The sequence below is a fragment of the Cynara cardunculus genome, assembly GCF_001531365.2.
Source record: "Cynara cardunculus var. scolymus isolate 2C chromosome LG 10, CcrdV1, whole genome shotgun sequence".
In the NCBI taxonomy this organism is placed as follows: Eukaryota; Viridiplantae; Streptophyta; class Magnoliopsida; order Asterales; family Asteraceae; genus Cynara; species Cynara cardunculus.
In genome coordinates, this window is record NC_037537.1 from 153,973 (window position 1) to 177,130 (window position 23,158).

Genomic DNA, 23,158 nt, shown 5'->3' on the forward strand with positions numbered 1-23,158 from the left:
AATGAATATAATAAAGATGTACACAAAAGCTTTATGATGTACCATTGTTGACCTTAAGGGGATTATTCATTCTCTTTGTCAACATAAAATCATCTTAGAAGACAAGAACTTCATATACATAGAGCCACAAAGATGGTTGAACTCTGTCATGAAAGAGACGGTTAAAAAGGAAACTTTGAAGTGGTTAGATGCAGGAATTATCTTTCCAATACCCAATAGTTCTTGGGTTAGTCTAGTCCAATGTGTTTTAAAGAAGGGAGTGTTTTATAGTCATCACCAATGAAAAAAATGAACTCATTCCCACTAGAGTAGTATATGGATGGAGAATTTTCATAGACTATTGTGCTAAAAAGACTACCCAAAAGAACGATTTTCTATTACCTTTAACTGGCCAAATGTTGAACAGGTTATCTAGTAAGGAGTATTACTACTTCTTTGATGGATACTTAGGATACAACCAATTAGCCAGACATATCACCTGAGGACCAATAAAATACCTCATTCATTTGTTCTTATGGCACTTTTGCCTTTCAGAGAATACCATTTGGACTTTGCAATGCTCCTGTACCTTTCAAAGATGCATCCATATTTCTGACATGCTCGAAAATCCATATAAAATTTTTATTGATGATTTTATAGTCCATAGTTCATCTTTTGATAATTGTTTGGAAATTTTGAAAAAAGTCTCGAAAGTGTGAAGAAATTGAATTGGTTCTTAACTGGGAAAATGGTATTTCATGGTTAAAGATTCTTGGAAATTAAATTTCAAAAAGAGAAGGTGGGGTAGATAAAACTAAACTTGAAGTGATTGAAAAACAACCTAAACCAACCACTGTTAAAAGAAAAATTTTATAGAAGGTTTATTAAAGACTTTCCAAAATCTCAAAACCTTTGTATTTACTCTTACATCATGATCAAAAACTTGAATTTAATGATGAATGTAAAGATACTTGCATCAAATTTGAAGAAATTTTTGGTAACTACACTAGTGGTTGTTGCTCCTGATAAGAACAAACCATTTTAAAATCATGTGTGATGCGAGTGATTAGGTTGTGGGTGTTGTCTTAGGTTAAAGAAAATGTAAAGTCTTTCATTCCATTTATTATGCCAACAAGACTTTAAATAAAGCACATATTAACTACACAAAAACAGAAAAAGAGTTATTAGTTGTGGTTTTTTTTTTCTTTGAGAGGTTTAGATCATATTTTATGGGGACAAAAGTCATTGTACATACCGACCATGCCGCCATTAAGTACTTACCTAGGTTGATAAGATGAGTTTTGTTGTTGCAAGAGTTTGACTTTAAGAAAGTGGATAAAAAATCAGTAGACAACAAAGTGGTAGATTATTTTTCTAGGTTAGAAAAGCCTAAGAGAGGAAAAAGAGATAACATTGAGACCTTACCTAATGAAAGAATCCTTGTGTTACAAAAATCAGAGCCACGATGATTTGTTGATAGAGCAAATAACTTGGCTTGTGGTATAACACCTTCTGATTATATTAGCCATATGCTTAAGAAAATTCCCAATGATACTAAATATTATCTTTCAGATGATACTTTCTTGTTTAAACTCGGTGTAGATCAAATATTGAGGATGTGCATCTCGAAAACTGTCGTGGCAGCAATTCTGCAGCAATGCCACCAAGCAGCATATGGATGACATTTTGGAGACCAAATAATAGCAGCCAAGGTTATACAATCTATTTTTATTGGCCAACTCTTTTTGAAGATGCACACAACTTTTCACAAAGATGTAATGAATTCCAAAGAAATTGGTCCATTTCCAAAATAAATGAAATTCCCTTGAATGGGATCTTGGAAGTAGAGTTGTTTGATGTTTAGGGAATTGATATCATGGGTCCCTTCCCTCCATTAAACAAATGCCAATACATACTAGTTTCTGAAGTTAAGAACGAGTTTGGGTGTGGGAAGGTTTGCTTGGATTAAATAGTCTATAGCTTTCACCCCGATTCAGGTGGAGGGCTTGGTATGAGGAGCCTTATGGCAATGAACTATGTTTTGTTAGTGAAGTGTTTAGAGGTTATGGTGGCATTTGGAGCAACATTGTCTCTCTGGGTTCGGTTGTGGATTCCTTTGGATTAGATTTTCTTCTTTGATTAAACTTGGTGAGGTGTTATCCATTTCCTTTTGTTTGGTATATGGTTGGGCAACTTTCGTCTCTATGAATAATTCCCACAACTGTTCAGTATGGAAAGGATAAGTGGGTAAAAGTTGGCAAGTGAAGTTGGCGGGTAGATGGTTGTTGGGCTTAAACATGTATGAAGATCAACATCTTCATCTTCATCCGGTGGGCTCTTCTTGGAAGGCTTCTTGTTTGGGTGGCTTTGGCAAGCAATTATTTGGGCAACATCTTACTTCATTTGGGGGTCATCGGAATGACACGATTTTTAGAAAGAAACTATTATCTGCGGAGACATTGTTTGCCGACATACGTTGAGTGTATGATTGGATTTCAAGAAGATCTCGTAAAGATTTAATCCCTTGGGACTGCTAGATTGCCTCTCCATACCATATTTCATGATAAGCTCCTCATTTCTCAATGCTTGTTCTATTTTGGTTGGTTGTTTGTAGTTTCTTTGTAACCTTGGTTTTTTTAAGCTTCTGCTCGTTTTTGTATGTTTTTTTTGGTTTGGCGGGTTGTTACACCTCACAATGGGATCCTTTTTTGTTGGTTTTTCTTAATAAGCCGTTGAACCGTTTCAAAAAAATCGTCAATGAGTTCAAGGTGGAAAATTGGATGAAAAATTGAAATTATCAATATCCAAAATACGTTTTAGAAAAATATGGGATAAATTAGGATATTTGATTTTTTTTTTCCTATAGTTATCTTAATTAGTTAAAAAGGGTTGAGAAATCGAAATTTAAACTAGTAATTGAAATTGTTTTTCTCATTCTTTATTTAACATGTCTTGAAAAGTCCAGAACCTATTTATTTTTAAAAAATATTTAAAGACTTAATTATTCCAAACACTAAAGTCTATTAGGTTTTATTGATGTTTCCTATAAAAAAACACTAAAACCTATTTTAATATTATAATAATTAATAATAAAATAATATATGTATTTATAAAAACATTAACATTAATTATATATATATATATATATAATTATAAAAACTTAATATTGAATTAATATTTCATTTACAGAGTTGGCCCAAATATAGAGGGTAACTTTAACGACCTCTATATTTTTAAGGTTTTAATGTTGGGTTAGAGGTGAAAACACCTTCATTTTTATGTTCTTAATGTTTTTAGTGTTGGATTGAAGATGCCGTATTAAAAAAAGTTCAAAGTCAAATAATTCATCGAGATCGAATTAGGTTCAGGTAAGACGGGTTTGGATTTTTTGGTTTTTCAGATTGTTGTATTATTCTTTGCGAAAAACACAAAACTTGATATAATTAACAAAAATTCTAAAATTAAATATTAAAACAACAATAAAAGTCTAAAATTAGTAAGAAAGTAAATATGACGACACCAAAAGTAGTAAGTTGTAGAAGAGAGTGAGTGAGCCTCCAAAAAGGGTTTAGGTTGTGGTTTTAACTTTCAACCCATTTTTTGGAGTTTTTCTTTGGGGGCATGTCATGGTTGCAGTGCAGGTGGTGATAGGACACTCTAATTGGCTTTTTATTGGTATGTTCTAACTGAAGTGCTTAATTGATGGAAATGACCATGTTTTCACAAATTAGAACCCGGAGAAACAAACCCAACAAAGGCTCAACCAATTTTACTCTCAAATCTCTTCTCAACAACAATATACATATCAACACACAACAACATTACAGATTTACGGTCAACGAAAGTGAAGACTAAACGTTTTGATGTTTTGCACCATCTTCAACTTCTCCAACGATGGCCTTCCATTCTTTTTTCTGTTGAAACAAATACTTAAGGTATAGTTGATGTTAATACTTGCAGCGTAAGGATATGCAAAAGGTTTTGGGGATGAACAAACTCACCCTTGCTTGCTTGTTCATCTCTGATTAATCATCTGAATCAAAATTCTCATCGTCTTTCATGTACTTTTCTTGCACTGCTGCTGTTGTGAAATTACTGTCAAGTAAACCATCTAAAAAAACTCGGTTTATCAATTATACATCATAATCGTATGCTGATAACAAACACCGTCTGGATCTTACATACGGTGTCGCCTCTTGATTTCTAGGATTCTACCAACTTTGAGAAATTATACAATGCAAGAATGCATTATGAATATGATGCAATAATGGAAGCATATGAACTCAAAACGACTAAACCAAACCACCGGAGGTGGGGTATCCCAAAGAGTAGATGGGTTGTTGACCTCCCGGCTTGTGAGAAGTGTGCGAAAGAGAGAAATAAGCAAGGGACCAAAAAAAGTGTAATCTATTAAAAGGATATCTGTAGTAATCCCAATCTGTTGGTGCGATAGCAATTTTGCTGAACTCAACTGCACTAGCATCGATGCCTTGAAATATATATCCGTTGGTCTTGTCTATTAATTTCACAAGATTTGTAACACTTTCTTTGTCCTGAAAAAGATTCAAAACAACCCAAGGTCAATGAAGCGTAAGGGAGACAACTTACAAAACGAAATGGATGAGAAAAACTAACATGCCTGAATAGCCAAGGTAGTGAAGTTGACCAAACCAAAGTCTTCAATTACTTCACACAGTTCCTTGGTGAGTTTTCTGACACCATAAATATAGGTTCATAAATTTCCTATGTGCATTTGCTTCTACATGACCCCGGATAGGAAAGCACCACATATTGACACACAGGCGGAATATAAAATAAGCGGTTGATAACCGAATACAAGTATAGGGGACAAATCAAATACGAACAAGAAAAATGTTGAGAACCGTGAGAACTATTGTGCGTTTTACAACATGTTTCATATATGAAACATACAGAATTGTTTCACAAGTGAAACGGAACTGAAACACACACACTAAAGAACAGAACATGTAAAACACCTTCCATCCTAGCCTCAAATGAAACTCATTCAATGGTTGGGAGCAGTTCTCATGGTTCTCAAAATATTTGTGATAAGGGCAGGTCAAATGAGAACCATAAATATGTTGAGAACCGAGGAACCAACTATTTCATGTGTTATCATGAGGAATAACCCTGAATAATCAACAATATTTTTAATCATGAATATCATGCATTTTCATTATTCATGATATCATGCAATTTATGAGGAAGATCATGTATTTTCATTATTAATAATTTTCTTAAGGAATATCCATAACGACATTCATAATGAATAACTTCATTAATCAGAGTTATTCATCATGAATAATCAATGAAATAGTTGGTTCCCCGGTCCTCATTTGAACCCACCCCTATATATACATACATATATATATACATATATATATATATATATATATATATGTGGAAATTAATAGAAACAGCATCAGCAATCAAAGCATATTAAACATTGGCTGGAATCAGGTAATTATGAGATTGTAAAAGGGTATAGATGAATAATTGTGTTCAATAGGATACGACAATCCGAACAGTTAGAACGATCTATGGTGCTGTAAATAAGATAAATCTTCTTCCACATCGGACGCAGAGAGCATGATCTTCATTATAGAGAAGATGCAGAGGCTAAAACCAGTTGATATGTCAAATCAAAAACCTACCTATACTTAGAAGAGCGGGGATCTTGATCCAGATGGTGCTGTAAATAAGATAAATCTTCCACATCCGTGTAAAAATCAAGATTGAAGGCTGCATATACAAAGAACAGCAAGCCATAGCTATTGAGAGATGAAGAATGGGTTCTTCACTCGAATATGGTAAAAGTGAGAAAAGAGATAAAGAAAGAGAGAACTTTTATTAACAGCTCTGACCTCCATTATGAAATTGAAGACTTCACAACTTGCAGAATCAATATTCCATTGATGTTTTAATGAAGTGTAAAACCTTGGTTATTGGTAGTTGTTTCTACATATTGCTTTTCTCTAAATATATACATATTTTTATAAAAGGTGGATTCGAATGAGAATGACAAAAAGGTTGAGAATGTAAACATGATGAATAAATGGATGAAAAGTATAGCAATATGGATGTCAAATTAAAGAGGATAAAATGCTCGTTTTTTTGGTATAATTTGTTAGGCTCCAATGTTGGTTATATTTCGCCTATTTTCAATTTAAAAAGAGAGGGAAATCTTTCTTGTTTTAAAAAATAAAGGCTGTAATCACATCAACCTTTTGTCATGCTCATTTGAACCTCACTGTATTTTTATATTAAACATTGGTTGTTTTGGCCACAAAAGTTGCAATCTGTTTCAATTTTGAATGCAGGAAAATTTCCATACCTAACTTTCCATAGCTCTCAATAAGATCAACCTTAGACAAGACATTGACGTGGGGCAGTTCCATATGCAACATTGTTGATAGTGAAAGTAGCAACGCACTCACATAATTCCCAGCGTCACTACAGAGGTGGGCATCTACCAAGTGCACAGCAGTTAACTGTAAAAGAAAGATGTTGAATTCTATTAAACTTTTGCAGGAACGAGGTGTGTGTGTGTGTGTGTGTGTGTGTGTGTGAAATTACTTTTAAGAAAAATGTAGTAGAACAAAAGACATCACTTACCCGAAGATCCAGTTTTTTAATAAGTTTCATGATGACCTTTTTCGCATTTGAGTGAAGGAAGAACAGTTCTACTTGGCCAGGGAAATCAAAGAGAAGATAGTGATCTGCGAAATAATTATGTATATCACCAATCAGATATGGATGTACTAAAGTGCCTTAGTAAAATCTTTGGTTATATACTTTGTGAGTACCATATTATATGTGATAGTGCCTTAACTAAACCATTCAACTTTTAAGTTAAAATCTTTATAAAATAACAACACCAAAAACATAATTTGCATAAAGTATCTCAATTGCATTATATCCATGCATCATAATTCATATGGTGATATATTCATTTTCCAGTTGGGTTAAAACTTTTACTTTTTCTCAATGATTTTAGTTAATGTTCTTGAATTTTCACAGATACTGACGCTTTACTCTTTGGGCTAGACAAGTCTGCGTACACCCCACCCTCCCTAGACCACACCTCTGGGTGGGATATATTGGGCTCGTTTTTGGTTCAGTTTGGTTTATTTCACATTCTTAAATTAAAGATATTACATCCATTCCATGAGAATTCAATGCTTCACTTGGCATGTAGTTTAAGATATTGCACGACTATTTGTCAAATATCTAAATTGACCTTCAAAGAAGACAAAGGAATCTTGTAACCCAAATTAATAATAAATATAGTTGTAATGATGATAACAAAAAATAGGTAACTTGACATGAAAAGTTGCACAAAAATATTAAACAATTTTCATGAGAAATTCCAGAGAGACAATTACCACATGTTCTTAAAAGCTAGTAATAGAAAGGATAGCTAAAATGAAGGAAAATCAGCTAAAGAATTAAGTAAATTGATAAATACAAGAAGTAACCTGAGCAGATATATCATACATGAGAATGAAATAGACATTTAAGAATGATCTAAACATGTGTGCATTATATAACTAGATAACAAGTGAAGATGATCATAAAATTGTCCAAGGAATAAAGTCAAAGCAATTGACTAGTGTGCATTATATGCTAGGCCTTCAATGAATACTAACCTTTCAAAAGAGGCTTCAATTTTGCTTCCAACCAGTCAATATTTTTCTCCAAGTAATCCATACAATACACAAGACCTAGTTGAGAACAACAATATTAATCACAAATGAACAAGTTCTTCTATTTCTATATAACAACTCTGCATAAGTCATGCCACATTCTTTTGTTTTCTCAAATCTACTACTCATGGTTATATATATCCTTAATTTTCAGTAACTTTTACGAAAGGTAGCCTTAGCCACCGGAAAGAAACCCAATTCCATCAACTTAGAGGTTTAATTAGCTGTCCTCCTTAGCTTTTATTGGAAGACATACTTCTTTACGGGCCACTTTGGATTTCCCCTCTTGCCGATTGGTCTCCATCTTAACCGAAGTTTATCGTATTTTTCTCTATAAGCTTTGAAGTTGGAGACGTCCCACACATGATAACCATTAGTTTTTCCGGTCCTTTTAGGCAGTTATCCACCTTGCCGATCAATATAGGACAGTTCTCATAATTAAGCCCGAGTAGAAAACAATGGTAAAAGGGAAACATCTAAGAATAGCTAGCCCTCGAAGTAGACCCTTGCACATTGCATAAGAAAATCAAGCTAGGCAAAATTAGGAAGAAGGCGTAAAGATTTCCCAAGGGGGCCAGCATCTGCCTAATAACTTGAGCAGGCTGTTGATCCCCAAGGCAGAAAATAATAAAGCCATTAACAAAACTCATGTGACTGGTTTTTTGCAACTTGAATCTACGATGATACTTGCACTCACCTCAATGCTCAATGGCTTCCTTCATTATCAAATCAAATACTTGCATGATACGCTCGAGTTTTTTAAATGAGCATCAAACTCAAGCTCAAACATTTAAAAGATATTCGAGTTTAAGCTCGAGGACTATTTTGAAAAAGTTATTTGAGCTCGAGCCTTATATTTTCTTTTCTCGAGCTGAGCTCGAATAATCTGCTACTTGACTCGACTTGGCTCGTTAATTCCCCTCGGCAAGAGTGAACAGACCAACAATGGTTTTGGAGGATGGATGATGAAAGCTAGGGAGTAGGAGGGAGATGAAGCCATCTTTTAGTCTTTTTTACCACAATATCTAATAATTTCAGTATTTCTTTTTACCAAGACCCTAGGGTGAAAATTTTACTGCCGACACATTGACATACCACAGTTCACTGAGCAATAATCAGCTGAGATTTCAAACATGGGACCTCTAACATATCATGCACAAGTCCAACAACTTGCATAAAAGCCAAAAGAGAAGTGGACTCTAGTATAGACCAAAGGAAATATCAAAGAACATGTAATTAATTGAACAAACTCAGCAGAAATGATAACCAACCTCCATTAGGACCAAGAGAGTGCTCATTCATCACATCACTGAGTTTTATAAGATCCTCAATGTTGATAGCACAATCATATCTTAACATAAATATTAAGGAAGGGTGCATCCCATCAGTATAACGTCAACCAAATGCTAATTGCCAAAAACCAACATATATAATTTTAAAAACAATTAAATATCAAGTTTGCAATAATCTATGTTTAAAGAGGATACGGCAATGAATCATTTGCAGGGTCTAAATTGATAACAGCTACTTTCCTGCAACAAAAATTACAAATCTCATCACCACGGCAATGATGGAATAAACACATTAACCATCTCAAAACAAAACAAAAAAGAGCTATACTTTGATTTTTTATGTAAGACCTGGCACTTTCCAAGTCCAAAATGAGTGATTGACCTTTTTAACCATGTCCTTTTGCCATTGCAAACTAAGCATTTTTCTAGTGAAAATGCCACAAAACACTGTTGTTTGCATAAACGAGCTATTTTCAACAAAATATGAGATGTAATGCCAAAAACAACATAAATCTTGGTATCTTTTGTCCAAAATCGCTCTTTGTTGTGTGGTTTAGTGTTTTTTTTTTTTTTTTGCTTCCACACAAGTTAGGTATGGTTTTTGAAACGAAAACACGTGTCTGATAGTCCAAAATAGTCAATCACTCAATGCAAAACTGATGTGGATTTTGTTGCAAATCTAACACAAATGTTGCTCAATCTGTAGCATCTGTTACATAGTTCAATATAACTGCCAAGTTTTTCTCTGCATATATAATTTCCAAGATTTCAAGCTGAAACATAACATGATTAACATCCAAAATCAAAGTGCAACTTTTGGAAGTAAGAAATAATAAGAATGATTTCACAATAGCATACCTCCCGATGAGTTGGAGATACTGTGACATGCCATTGCAGTAAGTGGTCTTGCCAGAACCTGGTGGACCAATCACCACCTGACCAAACACCATCTTTTACCCCTTCCACACAACCCTAAAATAAAATTTTGTTTGAAGAAAAAGGAAGATTCTTGAGGAAAAATGGAAGGAATTTGTTTCCAGTCTAGGATATGGATACCAAAACAAAAGCACATAAACAGTACGGTTCTCGCCTCACTGAACAATTGAGTATTCAGGTGCACCCAGTTACAAGTGGTAATCTAGGTATAATGCATTTGAATGAATAGAGTTTTCATAATTAGGGGAAACAAATTTATTCCTTCCATGAATGCATAGCAGTTATAAACTGTTCCTTGAGGAAGAAGTTACAACCTGGAGCAACTAAAATCATCTATGGACACAGCTCAACAATCAAATTGTCGAAGAATCTAGTGCTACAAGGAAGAAGTAAACATATAGATGTAAGTTTCTATTTCTCAAGGGATATTTGCAATGATGGAACAATTGATCTACACAGCAGTAGTGAAGACCAAGTTGCTGAGATTTTGCAACTACAGTTGAAGGAAGAGTTTGTTGAGATTCAGGAAGGCCTTATCTTTTTTGAATGAAATTAACTCCTTCAGCTACATACCTTTCAGTACAGTTTCTGCAGTCGATCTTCTGTTTTTCTCTATCAAAGAAAATGACTAAACCCTAAACAATGCATAAAGGCAGTCGGCACTGAATCCTTTCAAGGCGACAACAGAAACTAATAACCATCCATATGGATGGAACCAAAAATGGATGGAGTAAACCATACCGGATTACAAGTGTAAGCAACAGGGGCGTGACTCGTGAGCAGAGGCGGCCTGTGGGTGACTGGACGAGGGTGTGAAGGGTGACAGGCAGCAGGGGAAGTCGCTGGCGTGAGGCTGTGGCGTGACTTGGTGATAGGAATGGCAACGGGCCGGTTTTTAGAGTCCCCGTCCCCGAAACCGATAACCATAACCGTCTCGCATCCCCGTCGGGGATCCCCATCGGGTCCCCGCGGTTCCCTGATCCCCATCGGGGAACCCGTTAAGAGCAAAATAACCGTTACCCGTTGGTTTTACCCGGACCCGAACCACATGATCTAATTGATTAGATTACTAAGAAAAACAAAGGGAATCAAAGCACTTAAGTACAAACCAAGATAAACCCATGATCTAATTGATTAGATTACTGGAAATCAGTAGCTCATCAAGCATAAAAGCAGCATAAGCAACACGTTTTTTGAAGAAAAATAGATGAGTGTTGAAAAGCAGTTTATTAGGGTACCCACCAACCAAAAGGGTACAGGGTGAAAGAAGAAGTGGTGAGGGTTGATACCAGAGCCGGTCCTGAGATTTTTGGTGCCCACGGCGAAAAGTCCAAATGATGCCCAATTAAAAACATCCCAAGTGTGGTAATTTACAATTGTCTAGCTTTTTCCTTCATAGACCGAGAGATCCATTAGGGTTTTTTGTTCATAAGTGTGATCGTATAGTTGAGTGTTTACTTTAAAATAATATATTAAGGTTTCTTTAATCAAGTTGTTATATCCCTTGCGTTTAAACACCAACTCATCTACTTGTCCAAAACCAAAATAAGGAGCATAACACTAACTCATCTACTTGTCCCATTTACTACATCCCACGTCTTCTATATAAACCAAAATCAACACTCGTACCTTCTTAATCCAACTCCAAACACTTAATTGGTTGGTTCTTCTTCAATTATTTACACTCTACAACATCAATGGCCCATTCCTACTTCACTAATTTTGTCCTACTAGTTTTAGTCACTTAAGGTGTTTGCCTATGAAATTAGCTATTGCATRACTMCATTAGTCCATCATGTGTTTCATATAATCATATTTAGGGTCTTGACAAATGACAATCATGAGTTTCATATGTAAAATTGCAAAGTCAAGGGAGAACAGTCAAGTGAATTAGTTACTGCACATTCAAGTGGGGGCAAATTATCACTTAACTACTGCACATTTATAGGTCTATTCAACTATATTATAGTTGCTGAAATTGTGTTAATAAACATCAAAATCTAATGGGATTAGAACAAAAATCGGTGGATGATAACTTGAATATTAATCACAGAACGAAAAACTAAAACTTCAGAGATAGGCTTGATTGATTCAATGAACAACTAGATCAATTAATAACAATAGTATTCATTTAACTTTAAACAAACATAAAAACTTACTTGTGCAGTTGAAGACTCAATCTAAGAGAAATCAACAATGCAAGCTTCTGATAATTTCTGCAGCAAATTACTTTCCTCTACCTCTTTTACTGTACCTAGGCTGGGATTAAAGAAATAAGGAATATTAACATGCCAAATAACCAAACTTACAATAAACTCAAAACTTGAAAGCTCACCATCAACCAAAGACTCGGCTTCCCTACACTTAGAAACATAAATGACAAACCACAAAGGACATTATACATACATGATACAGTATGTATAATTAACAGTCAACCACCCAACAATTAACAAATGGCAGCAAAAGGCATGGATTTCAATTAGGATTTAGGCATACATGATACATTAAAATTATACATACAGACTAACAGACATACAGTGAAGTGAATCAAGTGATACAGTAACAAGAATTAGAAACATAAATGACAAACCACAGAGGACCAATTTCACAGCTTCACACTTAGGCTTTGCAATCAAACAAGAATTAGAAACATAAAAATAAAATAAGCAACAGACATACAGTGAAGGACTGAAGTGAATAAAGTGATACAGTAAGTCAGTAACAAGAATTAGAAACATAAATGACAAACCACAAAGGACCAATTTCACAGCTTCATACTTAGGTTTTGCAATCAAACAAGAATTAGAAACATAAAAAGTAAAACAAGTAAAGTAAATAACCCTAAGTCCCTAACCTCACAAGTCACAACTCACAAGAGTCAAGATGCGAGAGCGAGAGGCCGAGAGCCGGTCGGCCGTCGAGACTCCAGAGAGGCAGAGAGTGAGAGCCGATTGAGTCAAGGCCGATTCGTGAATCGGTTTCTGTTCGTGAGTTCCGTGAGCTAGGCGAGAGTCGAGGGAGTGAGGGAGGACAAATTGAAGGCCGATTGAGATCGTAGTGGACTAAGGAACGGTAATAATTTTAGGCCCAAATCAAAATTAAAACTATATATATACGTTAGGCTTTAGAAAATTGATGTCCTTGGACTTTATGGTATCATGGGCCGTTGCCCCTGGCCTATGGCTGCAGCGGCTCTTGTTGAGTTGATATATGCTTTTGTCCTTTGAAGAAAGATAGTTTCTGTGTTTGGGAGAGGAGAGAGCGAGAGACAGAGAGGTCGACTCGGCTAGTCGGCTATCTCGATAGCGACAGAGGGGAGAGAGAACGAGAGCTGCCTCGCTGGAGAGGTCGACTGGCCGTGGCCGACACCGGCATGGACAGACGGATCGGAATTCGGACAAAGAGGAGACTGGAGAGAACGAGAGGCGTGAGGGCGTGAGGTGAGGCATCGTCGCATCGAGGTCGACTAGTTGAGACAAGTAGACGAGTCCAGGCCTCTCAAGACTCAAAGTCAATTGGGCCTTTGGGCTTAGGAATTTAGTAGTTTTGGTAGCTTTTTATAAAATTGTAATTTATAGAATATAAATATTATATATATATATATATATGGGTCGATTTCGGGGACCTCTTAATGAGGACGGGGTGGGGATCGGGGATATTTTCAGGGATTATATCAAGGACGGGGACGGTACTCACCGACCCGGACTACACCGGCCCGATAATATATATATATATATATATCCCCACCCCGTCCTCATTAAGAGGTCCCCGAAATCGACCCGAATTGTTCGGCTTTCGGTTTTCATCATCGGGTTTGGTTTTTTTTTTTTGTCATCCCTACTTAGTGAGAATCATGAGGGTGGTTAGGTTAAGGCTACTCCACATTGGGCAACAAAGTCACAATCGCCAAGTAGCAGCTGTTTGTTCTGCTTATGTAGCGGTGGATGTTACAAAACATTAAAAGTTATCAAATTCTTTCTTTTTCTTTCTCATTCGCTCAAAAACATTAAAAGAAAAAGGAAAAAAAAACTTTTCTTTCCAAATTTCAAGAAACACAACATAAATGTACACGTTAAAGATGGCACCTTCGATCTCTAGCTTTTGGCCATCTATGTCACCCATCTGCGTTGACCTCCATCGTCATCTCTACCACCATCAGTCCCATCTTTATTTATATCTTTAAATGATTTAGGTTTAGGATTTTATGGTATTGATTTTAGGTTTGTATCACATTTTAAAATGATGTATTGTAAGGTTTTGTATCTCACTCTTTGTTGTTAATGTATTGATGAGATTTTTGAGCTTGGATTTGTTTTTGATTTAAGATTATCCCAATGATACTGATATTAGGGGCTTAAAATAAGGTATGTTTATGGTTAATCTTTGTGATTCTTTTATTTTAGAAACCCTAAGTACATCTGTAAATTATAGGTGGACAATTGAGGATTTTAGATGGAAGCTTTTCATGATTGGCGCTATTAATTTGAGCGATTAAATCTTCAACAAATAAATCCTTAAACTTGTATAAAATGAAAGGAATTTACAATAACAAACTATAATGAAGCAATTGCATAAACATCCGGTATTTGGGAATGTTGTTATTCGATATATAGCACCCGAAAACAGAAATAACAAACCCAACAACCAACAACAATAAACTCGAACTTGTTCTTTCAGATGCTATCTTTTGGATTTGTTGCTGCTGATGTCAATTGTAATCCTTGATTTGAATGAGATGCTGCTTTCCGGCTGTTGCTGTTGGATTAAGTTTACAATGTTAGCGCTAACCTTCTAAGTTATATCAATTTCCTAAACCTTACGATTGTTTTGTTTGTTACTGATGCTGTAAAAAACGAAACAAAAGGATGAGAGAGCTCCCCTCATGGCCGCCTACAATATCAATGGCCAAAAGAAATTCATTCTCCTTTTTGCTCTTGCAGAAATGCTGCCCCTCTCTATTTTCTGTTCTCGAACACGGTCGCTGCTTCTCTCTAATCCTGCCCTACGGGTGTTCTAGGGATGGGTGTTTGAGTGTTTGCAGCAGGTTTGAATTTCATATTTTAGCGATTAGCGTAGGTTTGAGAAACCCCGTTTCAGTAGAAACAAGCAGAAACCACTTATATATAACAGCAGCAATCGGTAGCAAAAAATTAAGAAACAGTACAGAAAAGCAGCAACGCATAGCAAAGTGGCATACATTTATGGAGAGCGAGAGGCAAACTACCAGATCTTTTGACAAAAAATCCTTACTTGGAGTACTCGACACAACTTTAGCTTTATATATTGCAAAAAGAAAATCAGAACAATTATATCAGCATAATAACATCCATTTTCATAAAATATGATGACCCCACAATATTTTCTTAACAGCCTAACAAGTTCTCAATGCGCTTTTCATATTTTAACAGCGGAAGTTAAATTAGTCTAACAAAATTTCGAGGGTGAAATAAGGAGAATATGATTTGTGCATTAACTTTGTAGAACTAGGAGTTACCCTGTACAATCTCAGTGCAACAATAGAGCAAATAAATTAGTTCAAACAAGGATAATTAGAATAGATATACCAATAAAGATGCATGACTTCCACGCTTTTTCATAGTAATTAGAAGAAACAAATGTAGTAGAAGAGCAAAGAAGAAGAGACAAAGAACTGACCTTTGAAGAGCACAAGAGAATTACAAACAATTTCAACAGGCTCTGCAGAATCTTGTTGGGCCCCTTTTGAGTTCCATGTAGCTGCTATTTTGGGAAGTGAAGGTAAGTGGGAGAACCTTAAGGTCTGGTACAGTGAAGCACTCGCCAATGAACTATATGATGCACCACATGCCAGATGGAAGTGTGATCCATGGGTGTTGCTAGAATATTGTTAATGATCCTTAAAATTCTGATCAGAAGTTACAATCCATGAAAAAGAATAAAGTTGTTTTAAAGAAGAACATTTAGCAAAAGACAAAACAGCTGTCATAAAATGAATTAACCAAATTGTTAAAAATTGGAGCCATCAAATTGTGGATCAATTTCAAATTGATTCACACTCAAGATATAACACTAAATGTAACACATGTTCTCAACACCAATCAAGCAAAACAAGATATTCTTCTGATCACAATTCGATTACTCTTATGGTGTTGTTCCAAATGCACAAATTTGTCTATAAATCACCCGCCTCTTTAACAAAACTGGAGACCAGTATATACCATGTTACATCATTAGGTACGAAGCCATTAGCGACACCTCTATTCAAAAACAAATATGCATCATCAAACATGTTTTCTTTACAATACGAAAAGATCAAAGTATTATAAGTAATCGCATCAGGACTCGTACCTTTAAACTGTAAGTTTTCAAACAGTTTCATGGCTTCTTGAACATTACCCATCTTGCATAATCCGTTAATCAAGCTGTTGTAAGTTACGATATCAGGAATCATCCCTCGATGCACCATATCCCTCAGGAAATCAAAAGCTTGTTGCACTTTACTAGTTCTGCACAAGCCATTGATCAAAAGATTGCACGAAACGGTAGTGGGGTTCAGACCCTTTTCCACCATCTCCTCGAACAACCCCCATGCTTTTTCAACGGCTCCATCTCTGCAGAGTGCCTTTATTAGGCCGTTATACGTGATTTCATCAAGTGGGCATCCTCGAAATAGCATCTCATTTACGAGCTTAAAAGCTTCAGGAATGACACCTTTCTTCAGAAAAGCATGGATCAAGGTGTTGTAAGTTACAGTATCAGCAACAACACCCTCCAACATCATATCCTGGAACATTTTTAACGCATCTTCCACCCTATCGGCTTCACACAGCCCAAAGATTAATGAATTAAAAGTGAAAATGTCGGGTTTGCATCCTTGGATACACATGTCATCAAACAGGTTTAGGGCTTCAGGGATGTTGCAGACCTTACATAAAGCATGTATGACGGAATTGTATCCCACTGTGTTTAAACTGAGCCCTCTTTGAGACATTTCATGCATGATCTCACTGGCTTCCTCTAATCTGTGTTTCTTGCAAAACCCATCAATCAAGATTGTGTAAGTAATCGTATTAGGCACACAACCTTTAAATGTCATTTCTTTCATCAAATCACATGCTGAATCCAAACTCCCATTTTTACAGAGACCACGAATGAGTGTATTGTATGTATGAATATCCGGCTGACATCCATTACCCAACATGCTATCGCTCAGAACACTTTTAGCCTCGTCAAACTGCCCTTTCATGACAAACCCATTAATCAACATGTTAAACATGATGCTATTTGGTTCAGGCACTTTGCTAAGCAGAGCCTTGGCTTCTGCGACTTGCTTCGTTCGACATAACCCATGGATCAGAACCCCATAAGTTAGAGAATTAGGGATGAAACCACGAAGAAGCATCCTATCAACCAATTTTGCAGCCTCATGAATCCGATTCTCCCTGCAAAGGCCATAGATGACATCATTAAAAGTCTCAACATCAGGTGTACACCCCATCAATATCATCTGTTCCAAAAGTTTCAAAGCCTCATCCACTCTATTGTCCTTGCACAAGGCGTGCATTAGCGTCTGATAAACAATTGCGTTTGGCACACATCCATGCTTTGTCATGTCTCTTAAAAGAGTACAAGCAGAATCAACCTCATTAACAGAACAAAGTGCTTTCATCACAATGGCAAAACTAAAAACATCAGGAGCAATACCCCTTTGAAGCATTTCATAGAACACATTGGGTGCAACTTTGGGACAATCTCCTTTGACCAATATGTCCAATACAGTATTATATGATTTACAAGTCGGTTGGCACAAGAAAACAGCCCTCATTTCCAAAAGCAACCTGGTAGCTTGACCAGGTAAACCAGCTCTCTGATAATGCCTCATGATCATAACAAAAAGGGTTTCTTGAAAAACTATCCCCTCCTCTTTCATTTGCATCAACAATCTATCAACAGCCTTAAACTCTCCAGTCGCCCCGACTTTATCAATCAGAGCATAATACACATCAAAGGTATGACAATACCCTATCTGGGTAGTCACCCAATTGAATATCTCAAGTGAAGTTGATACATCAAGTGGGAGTGTAAGCAATTTCTGAAGCTGAAGTGGGGTGATTTTATTGAGCGATTCCCTAAGTTGTTCAATGTCGAAAGGTTTTAGCAATCTCACCCAGTCCGTTTCAGACTCTGAACAACTTCCATTAACACAGTTCCCATGATTATTTCCCACTGAAGTAGAGAACGAATAGATATGGGCTTTGGTTAAAGATTTTAGGGTTTTGAGAACATGAGTTGATAAAAGATTTGATCTTTTCAGCATAACTTCAAGGTTTGAGGTAAAAATTGGCGAGGTATAGAAAGCTGGCTTGCCACAGAGCTCACATCATGCATTTAACTTGGTTACAGGGGATCACCAAGCACTCCAAAGCTCCTTCTGCTCACATAGAATAAATGCAGATCAAGCAAGTTACATTGAAAAAAAAAAGTAATATAAGAGCATCTCCAATGGAGTGACTAGCAAGAGCGGAGCCAGAAAAATTGTTTAGGGTGGTCTCTTTAATAGAACAAAATCCTAATCCGCATTCCAGGCTCTAAGGGAAGATCCGTGAAGTTAATTTCCACACTGACTTTGTTTAGAATTATTAACATTAGTTGGTTCCGATGAATCAACAATTGCTTTTCTATTCGTTAAAAATTTATCCATAGTTGTCAAATGACCTGAACGATTTGCAAACATCATCGATTGTCAAATATCCTACAATTTAACTAAAGTGCCAACTATCCTAACAATTTCAAGAAAAGAGTTGATGTCCGCCAAGTAATTAAACATTTAACAATTAACAATTAACTCAAAACACTTGACACTTAACTCAATAATCATGTATTTCTTTGAGGACTACCAAGTACTTAAACAGTTAACACTTTCAAGTTTCATTAACACGGGTTAACTCAAATACTCAATAATCATTGATTCCTTTGCAGACTTCCAAGTAACTAATAATACCAGCAAAGTTCTTGATCATCTGGAGGATGGATGGAAATATGGAATCTGAATTCTTGATGTCAGAGTTCCCAAATCCAATTTAGATGTGTAATGTGTTATGGAAGATTGGAGGATGGAAAATTGGAATCTGATAATCATACAACAGAAACATTAATAAGTCTCATTCGATTAAAAAATCAATTTTATGAAGTAATTCTAAACCCTAGAATTATCTAATTTCAACTTACCGCTTGATGGTGACCGTGACTCTGTGAGCAAAGGCACCGGTCAAGAACTCGAGATACACCATCAAGGGGATTGCTAATAAGAACTTTTTTACACTTTTTCTTGCCCCATCATTGGCAGCTCAATGAATTAAGAATTAAGAACCTTCGATAAAATTTCAATATGGTAGTCACTAACAAGAACCACCTTTCTGTGGTCCCGTGTATTTTTTTCAATGATATGTAAGTCAAAAAATAAATAAAAGACTAATAATAAAATAGTTAACACAATAATTGAGGTAAGAACTAAGGTTCTCGTAAAAGAACTCGAAACATGTTGATGTAATGACTTATAAGAAGGTTTTTGCTTACAAGAACCTCCCATTGTGATTTGTGGATGCTCTATTAAACCATTCGAAAAACAAAATGGAACATATATTAAGAAATATAATTTTTTAACCTGTAAATTTAAGAAAGCCAGACAAAATTACCAAAGAGATTTTACGGTTTACTGCAAAGTTGATGCTTAGAGCCTCTCCAATAGTTTCTTATAATTTCCAAAATAAGAAGCAAAAGTCAAAATCCCTAAAAAGAATTAGATTCAACTCCAACAATTCCTTTGGAATAAAAAGCTATGTTTCTTGGTAAGCTTTTGTCTAGATCTGTCTGAAATAAGCAGCTCTGTTTGGAGTAAGCACTGTCAGGAAAATAATTGTTACCTAGTGTTTTTGGACTAAATGCAAACTGACATATAATTACTATTAAAACTCCATGTACGATTAAGTGTTGAATGACTAAAAATTACAATTTTCATAATTTAAATATCGCATTTAGCCACGGTTTCTTTATTATAATTGTATAACGCATTTCATAAGAACTTGAACACAAGTAGTATTTCAAACTTTCATTTCTGTCTAAATAATAAGCATGCATGCAATTATTTGTTGTGTTCAAGAGGATACTCTGTTGTAGAGACTACAAAAGTAGCTTGATGAAGGCAAGTTTCATAACATAGAGATTATGATTATGGTATCTTCCATTGTTTGTTAATATAAGAAGAGGTTTCTGATAACAATCAATAAATTTTAGGATCATATTAGTAACATCCTTCTAGTCCAACACTCCAACTACATATAAACTAGAAGCATTTCATATCAGCACAACATGAAGAACCAGCAAAGAATGTCACTAATATTAATTTACCCTCACATATGTGTATCAAATGAAACCTCTAACAAGGATGAATAGTTTAACGAACCCATTTAACCAAGTGAACATAATCAGGCATAATGGCATATCACTATAAAAATCCTTGGAATGGCATGCCCATCCAAATACAAACGATCAAGATCTTCAACATATTTTTAATAGTGGGAACATTTGATCTGCTAAAATTTCTAAATATATGCATGCTTAGACACCAATGAATATTGCATCTATAATCTCTACCAAATTGACTGACTTTTGACTGCCCACCATTCTATGATGGACTAGCTCTACCCACATGCTATTCAGAGTTTACTAGCTTACAAATTCAAAGCAATATGAAAACTGAAGACTTGAATAATTTGTTTAAGCCTGTTGAAGCATGTGGAGACACCTACAGTACGTGAACCATTGTTAAAAGAGCACATCCCCATTTAAGGGCAGAGCCAGGAATATTATCTAGGATGGTCCTCTTAAATGAAACAAGTGAAGTCGTAAAAATTCGTATTCAGTATGTATATATGGCTTCTAAATAAGCATCGGTTAAGCTTGTTAAGTTTCAAGTAACATGTTTATAACTTGCTTATTATGGGCCTTGTATTGACCACATCTCTCACTTTATTCTTCAATTGGATCCTTGGAAACATATGTGAACTAATTGTATGCAACCCTACCAAACCTACCACAGAATTGTGAGCTATATGCTTGTTTCATATTGCTTGACTTATCATAGCTGTCAAATATCCCAATAATTTGCAAAAACCAGTCAATTCTCAAATATCCCAACAATGTCATTACAAGTTTACACTGTCAAGATTAACACTTAGGAAGTGTAAATTGTCAAAATTCATAATAACAAAAGCTTTAAGCAAGGCTCCCAAACAAATCAACAGAAAAATGTCAAATTTTAAGTTCCCAAATCCAAACTAAATGTGCAAAGTGTAAGCACTAAGCATACAAACATATTCCAAACATGTCAATTACTTAAGTCTAAGCGTCTAGGGAGCAATTACTAAACCTAAACCCTAAAAATTGTATTTACCAAGAAGGGAGGCTGTGAGAGGCAGAGCAGCAACAAGCCGCCGGTGAGTGCGTGAAGTCGTCACAGTGCCCTAAAATCATTTATCCAGACAAATAAGAAATTAGAAAGAAATGGAAAAGTTGGCAATTGTGTTTAAGCCCCAGACCTTGATGGCAGAGACGGAGAAGAGCAAGATGATAGATGAGACGAGGGCTGTCCGGCGTCCGCTGTCGAGTGCCGACTGGTCACTGGTGACTCACTGCCGAGTGCCGGCTGGTGACTGTGACAGGCGTGAGGGTCTGTGGACTATGGAGTGTGGACGAAGAAGACGATTTACGAGGTCACGAGGGTCGACCGGCTGTAGAATCGTGAATGATGTGAGGGTCAACCGGTCACCGGTTGAGGGCTGTTAGAGCAACTCCAATCGAACGGCAAAACCCTAATTTTGCCGTTCTTTTGGATCCAATCGCACGCCAAAAACACCAAAATTTTGCCGGAGGAAGGAAATGAACGGCAAATTTGCCGTGGAAGAGGTGGACGGCAAAAGGTTGGAGTTGAGTATTTTTTTGGTGTTAACGGGCCCACTTATTTGGTGTTTTTTTTAGCGTGAAGGTTGGAGTTGCCCTTAGCTGTAGAATCGTGGAAGAAGCAAGAAGACGACGCCATCCCAGCCCAGGTCACGAGAATACGACTATTCATGGCGGAGATGTGGACAATTGGACATATCAATTACAAAGCCCAAGTCCATAAGTCCAAGTTCAAGCAGGCCGCACATACAAATAGTCAAAATGTTTGATATTTTATATATACCGGGTATGGGGCGAGGGATTAAATATCGGCACTGACCCCAACCCCGATTTGCCACTACCGGGGATTTTCGGTACCCGTTTTAACGGGAAAACCTCGGTCCCGTTCGAGTCTGGTGAATCGGGCCCCCACCGGATCAGGGCAAATCACCGTCCCTATTCAGGAGGGAGGGCCTTGGATGAAATACGAAAATAATATATAGAGTTTGGGCTATAAATCCAATTCTTTAAGCAAATAGTAGGTAATCTGATGTATATGTTTCAGATGAAGGATTGCAATGCAGTAAGCACTCCGACTGAGTGTGGCATGAAGTTACACAAAGATGAAGATGGGAAGAAGGTTGACAGCACACTCTTTGTCACTGCTACAGCTTCGCTTAGAAGAGTTATTTAAGAGTTTCACTTTAAGCAACCTGGAGCAACTAAAATCATCTATGGACACAGCTCAACAATCAAATTGTTGAAGAATCTAGTGCTACAAGGAAGAAGTAAACATATAGATGTAAGCTTCTATTTCTTAAGGAATCTTTGCAATGATGGAACAATTGATCTACACTACAGGAGGGAAGACCAAGTTGCTGACATTTTGCAACTACAGTTTAAGGAAGAGTTTGTTGAGATTCAGGAAGGCCTTATCTTTTTTGAATGAAATTGACTCCTTCAGCTACATACCTTTCTGTACAGTTTCTGCAATTGATCTTCTGTTTTTCTCTATCAAAGAAAATGACTAAACCCTAAACAATGCATAAAGGCAGTCGGCACTGAATCCTTTCAAGGCGACAACAGAAACTAATAACCATCCATATAGATGGAACCAAAAATGGATGGCAAAAATCAGTAAACCATACCGGATTACAGGTGTAAGCAGCAGTGCAGCAGGGGGGTGACTCGTGAGCAGAAGCGGCGTGAACGGTGACAGGCAGCAGGGAAAGTCGTTGGCCTGAGGCTGTACCGTGACTTGGCGAGAATGGTGAGTGATTAGGTTAAGGTTGCTCCGCCGTTCGGCAG

At 36.4% G+C, this 23,158-nt stretch overlaps 2 protein-coding genes across 13 annotated transcripts in view; both read right to left on the reverse strand.

Annotated features, from left to right (window-relative positions):
* Positions 1–3,722: 3,722 nt before the first annotated feature.
* LOC112519805 (GPN-loop GTPase QQT1) overlaps positions 3,723–23,158 on the reverse strand; it is a 57,545-nt gene continuing 38,109 nt past the window's right edge. Inside the window, exons 1-13 of one of the 5 annotated variants that reach the window (XM_025128096.1) lie at positions 12,808–12,915; positions 12,094–12,193; positions 9,857–9,970; positions 9,194–9,238; positions 8,978–9,057; positions 7,650–7,724; positions 6,616–6,719; positions 6,335–6,491; positions 5,655–5,742; positions 4,619–4,691; positions 4,402–4,532; positions 3,981–4,065; positions 3,723–3,893 (exon numbers count right to left, since the gene is read on the reverse strand). In XM_025128096.1, coding sequence (XP_024983864.1) covers positions 4,005–4,065; positions 4,402–4,532; positions 4,619–4,691; positions 5,655–5,742; positions 6,335–6,491; positions 6,616–6,719; positions 7,650–7,724; positions 8,978–9,057; positions 9,194–9,238; positions 9,857–9,948 — 906 coding nt within the window. In that variant the 5' untranslated portion in view covers positions 9,949–9,970; positions 12,094–12,193; positions 12,808–12,915 and the 3' untranslated portion in view covers positions 3,723–3,893; positions 3,981–4,004. Of the gene's footprint in view, positions 3,909–3,980; positions 4,066–4,401; positions 4,533–4,618; positions 4,692–5,654; positions 5,743–6,334; positions 6,492–6,615; positions 6,720–7,649; positions 7,725–8,977; positions 9,058–9,193; positions 9,239–9,856; positions 9,971–12,093; positions 12,194–12,788; positions 12,916–23,158 lie in introns of those variants that run through there. The other 4 variants (XM_025128098.1, XM_025128097.1, XM_025128094.1 and 1 more) reach the window with 4 other exon arrangements.
* Positions 15,126–21,419, reverse strand: LOC112519803 (pentatricopeptide repeat-containing protein At5g64320, mitochondrial). 8 transcript variants are annotated; one of them, XM_025128087.1, is made up of 4 exons: positions 18,915–20,287; positions 16,262–18,344; positions 15,590–15,670; positions 15,126–15,429 (listed from the first exon to the last, which is right to left on the reverse strand). In XM_025128087.1, the coding sequence occupies exons 2-4, from the start codon at positions 18,228–18,230 to the stop codon at positions 15,425–15,427; spliced, it is 2,055 nt and encodes a 684-aa protein (XP_024983855.1). In that variant the 5' UTR covers positions 18,231–18,344; positions 18,915–20,287; the 3' UTR covers positions 15,126–15,424. The 8 variants fall into 8 exon arrangements, with proteins under 8 accessions (XP_024983855.1, XP_024983854.1, XP_024983857.1 ...); XM_025128086.1 differs by lacking the exon at positions 15,126–15,429 and having other exon boundaries at positions 15,495–15,670; XM_025128089.1 differs by lacking the exon at positions 15,126–15,429 and having other exon boundaries at positions 15,670–15,741; positions 18,915–20,286.

What these genes read in the sequence shown, in the direction of transcription:
- LOC112519803 (XM_025128083.1), bottom strand. Translation starts at nt 18,230, where the DNA reads ATGCTGAAAAGATCAAATCTTTTATCAACTCATGTTCTCAAAACCCTA.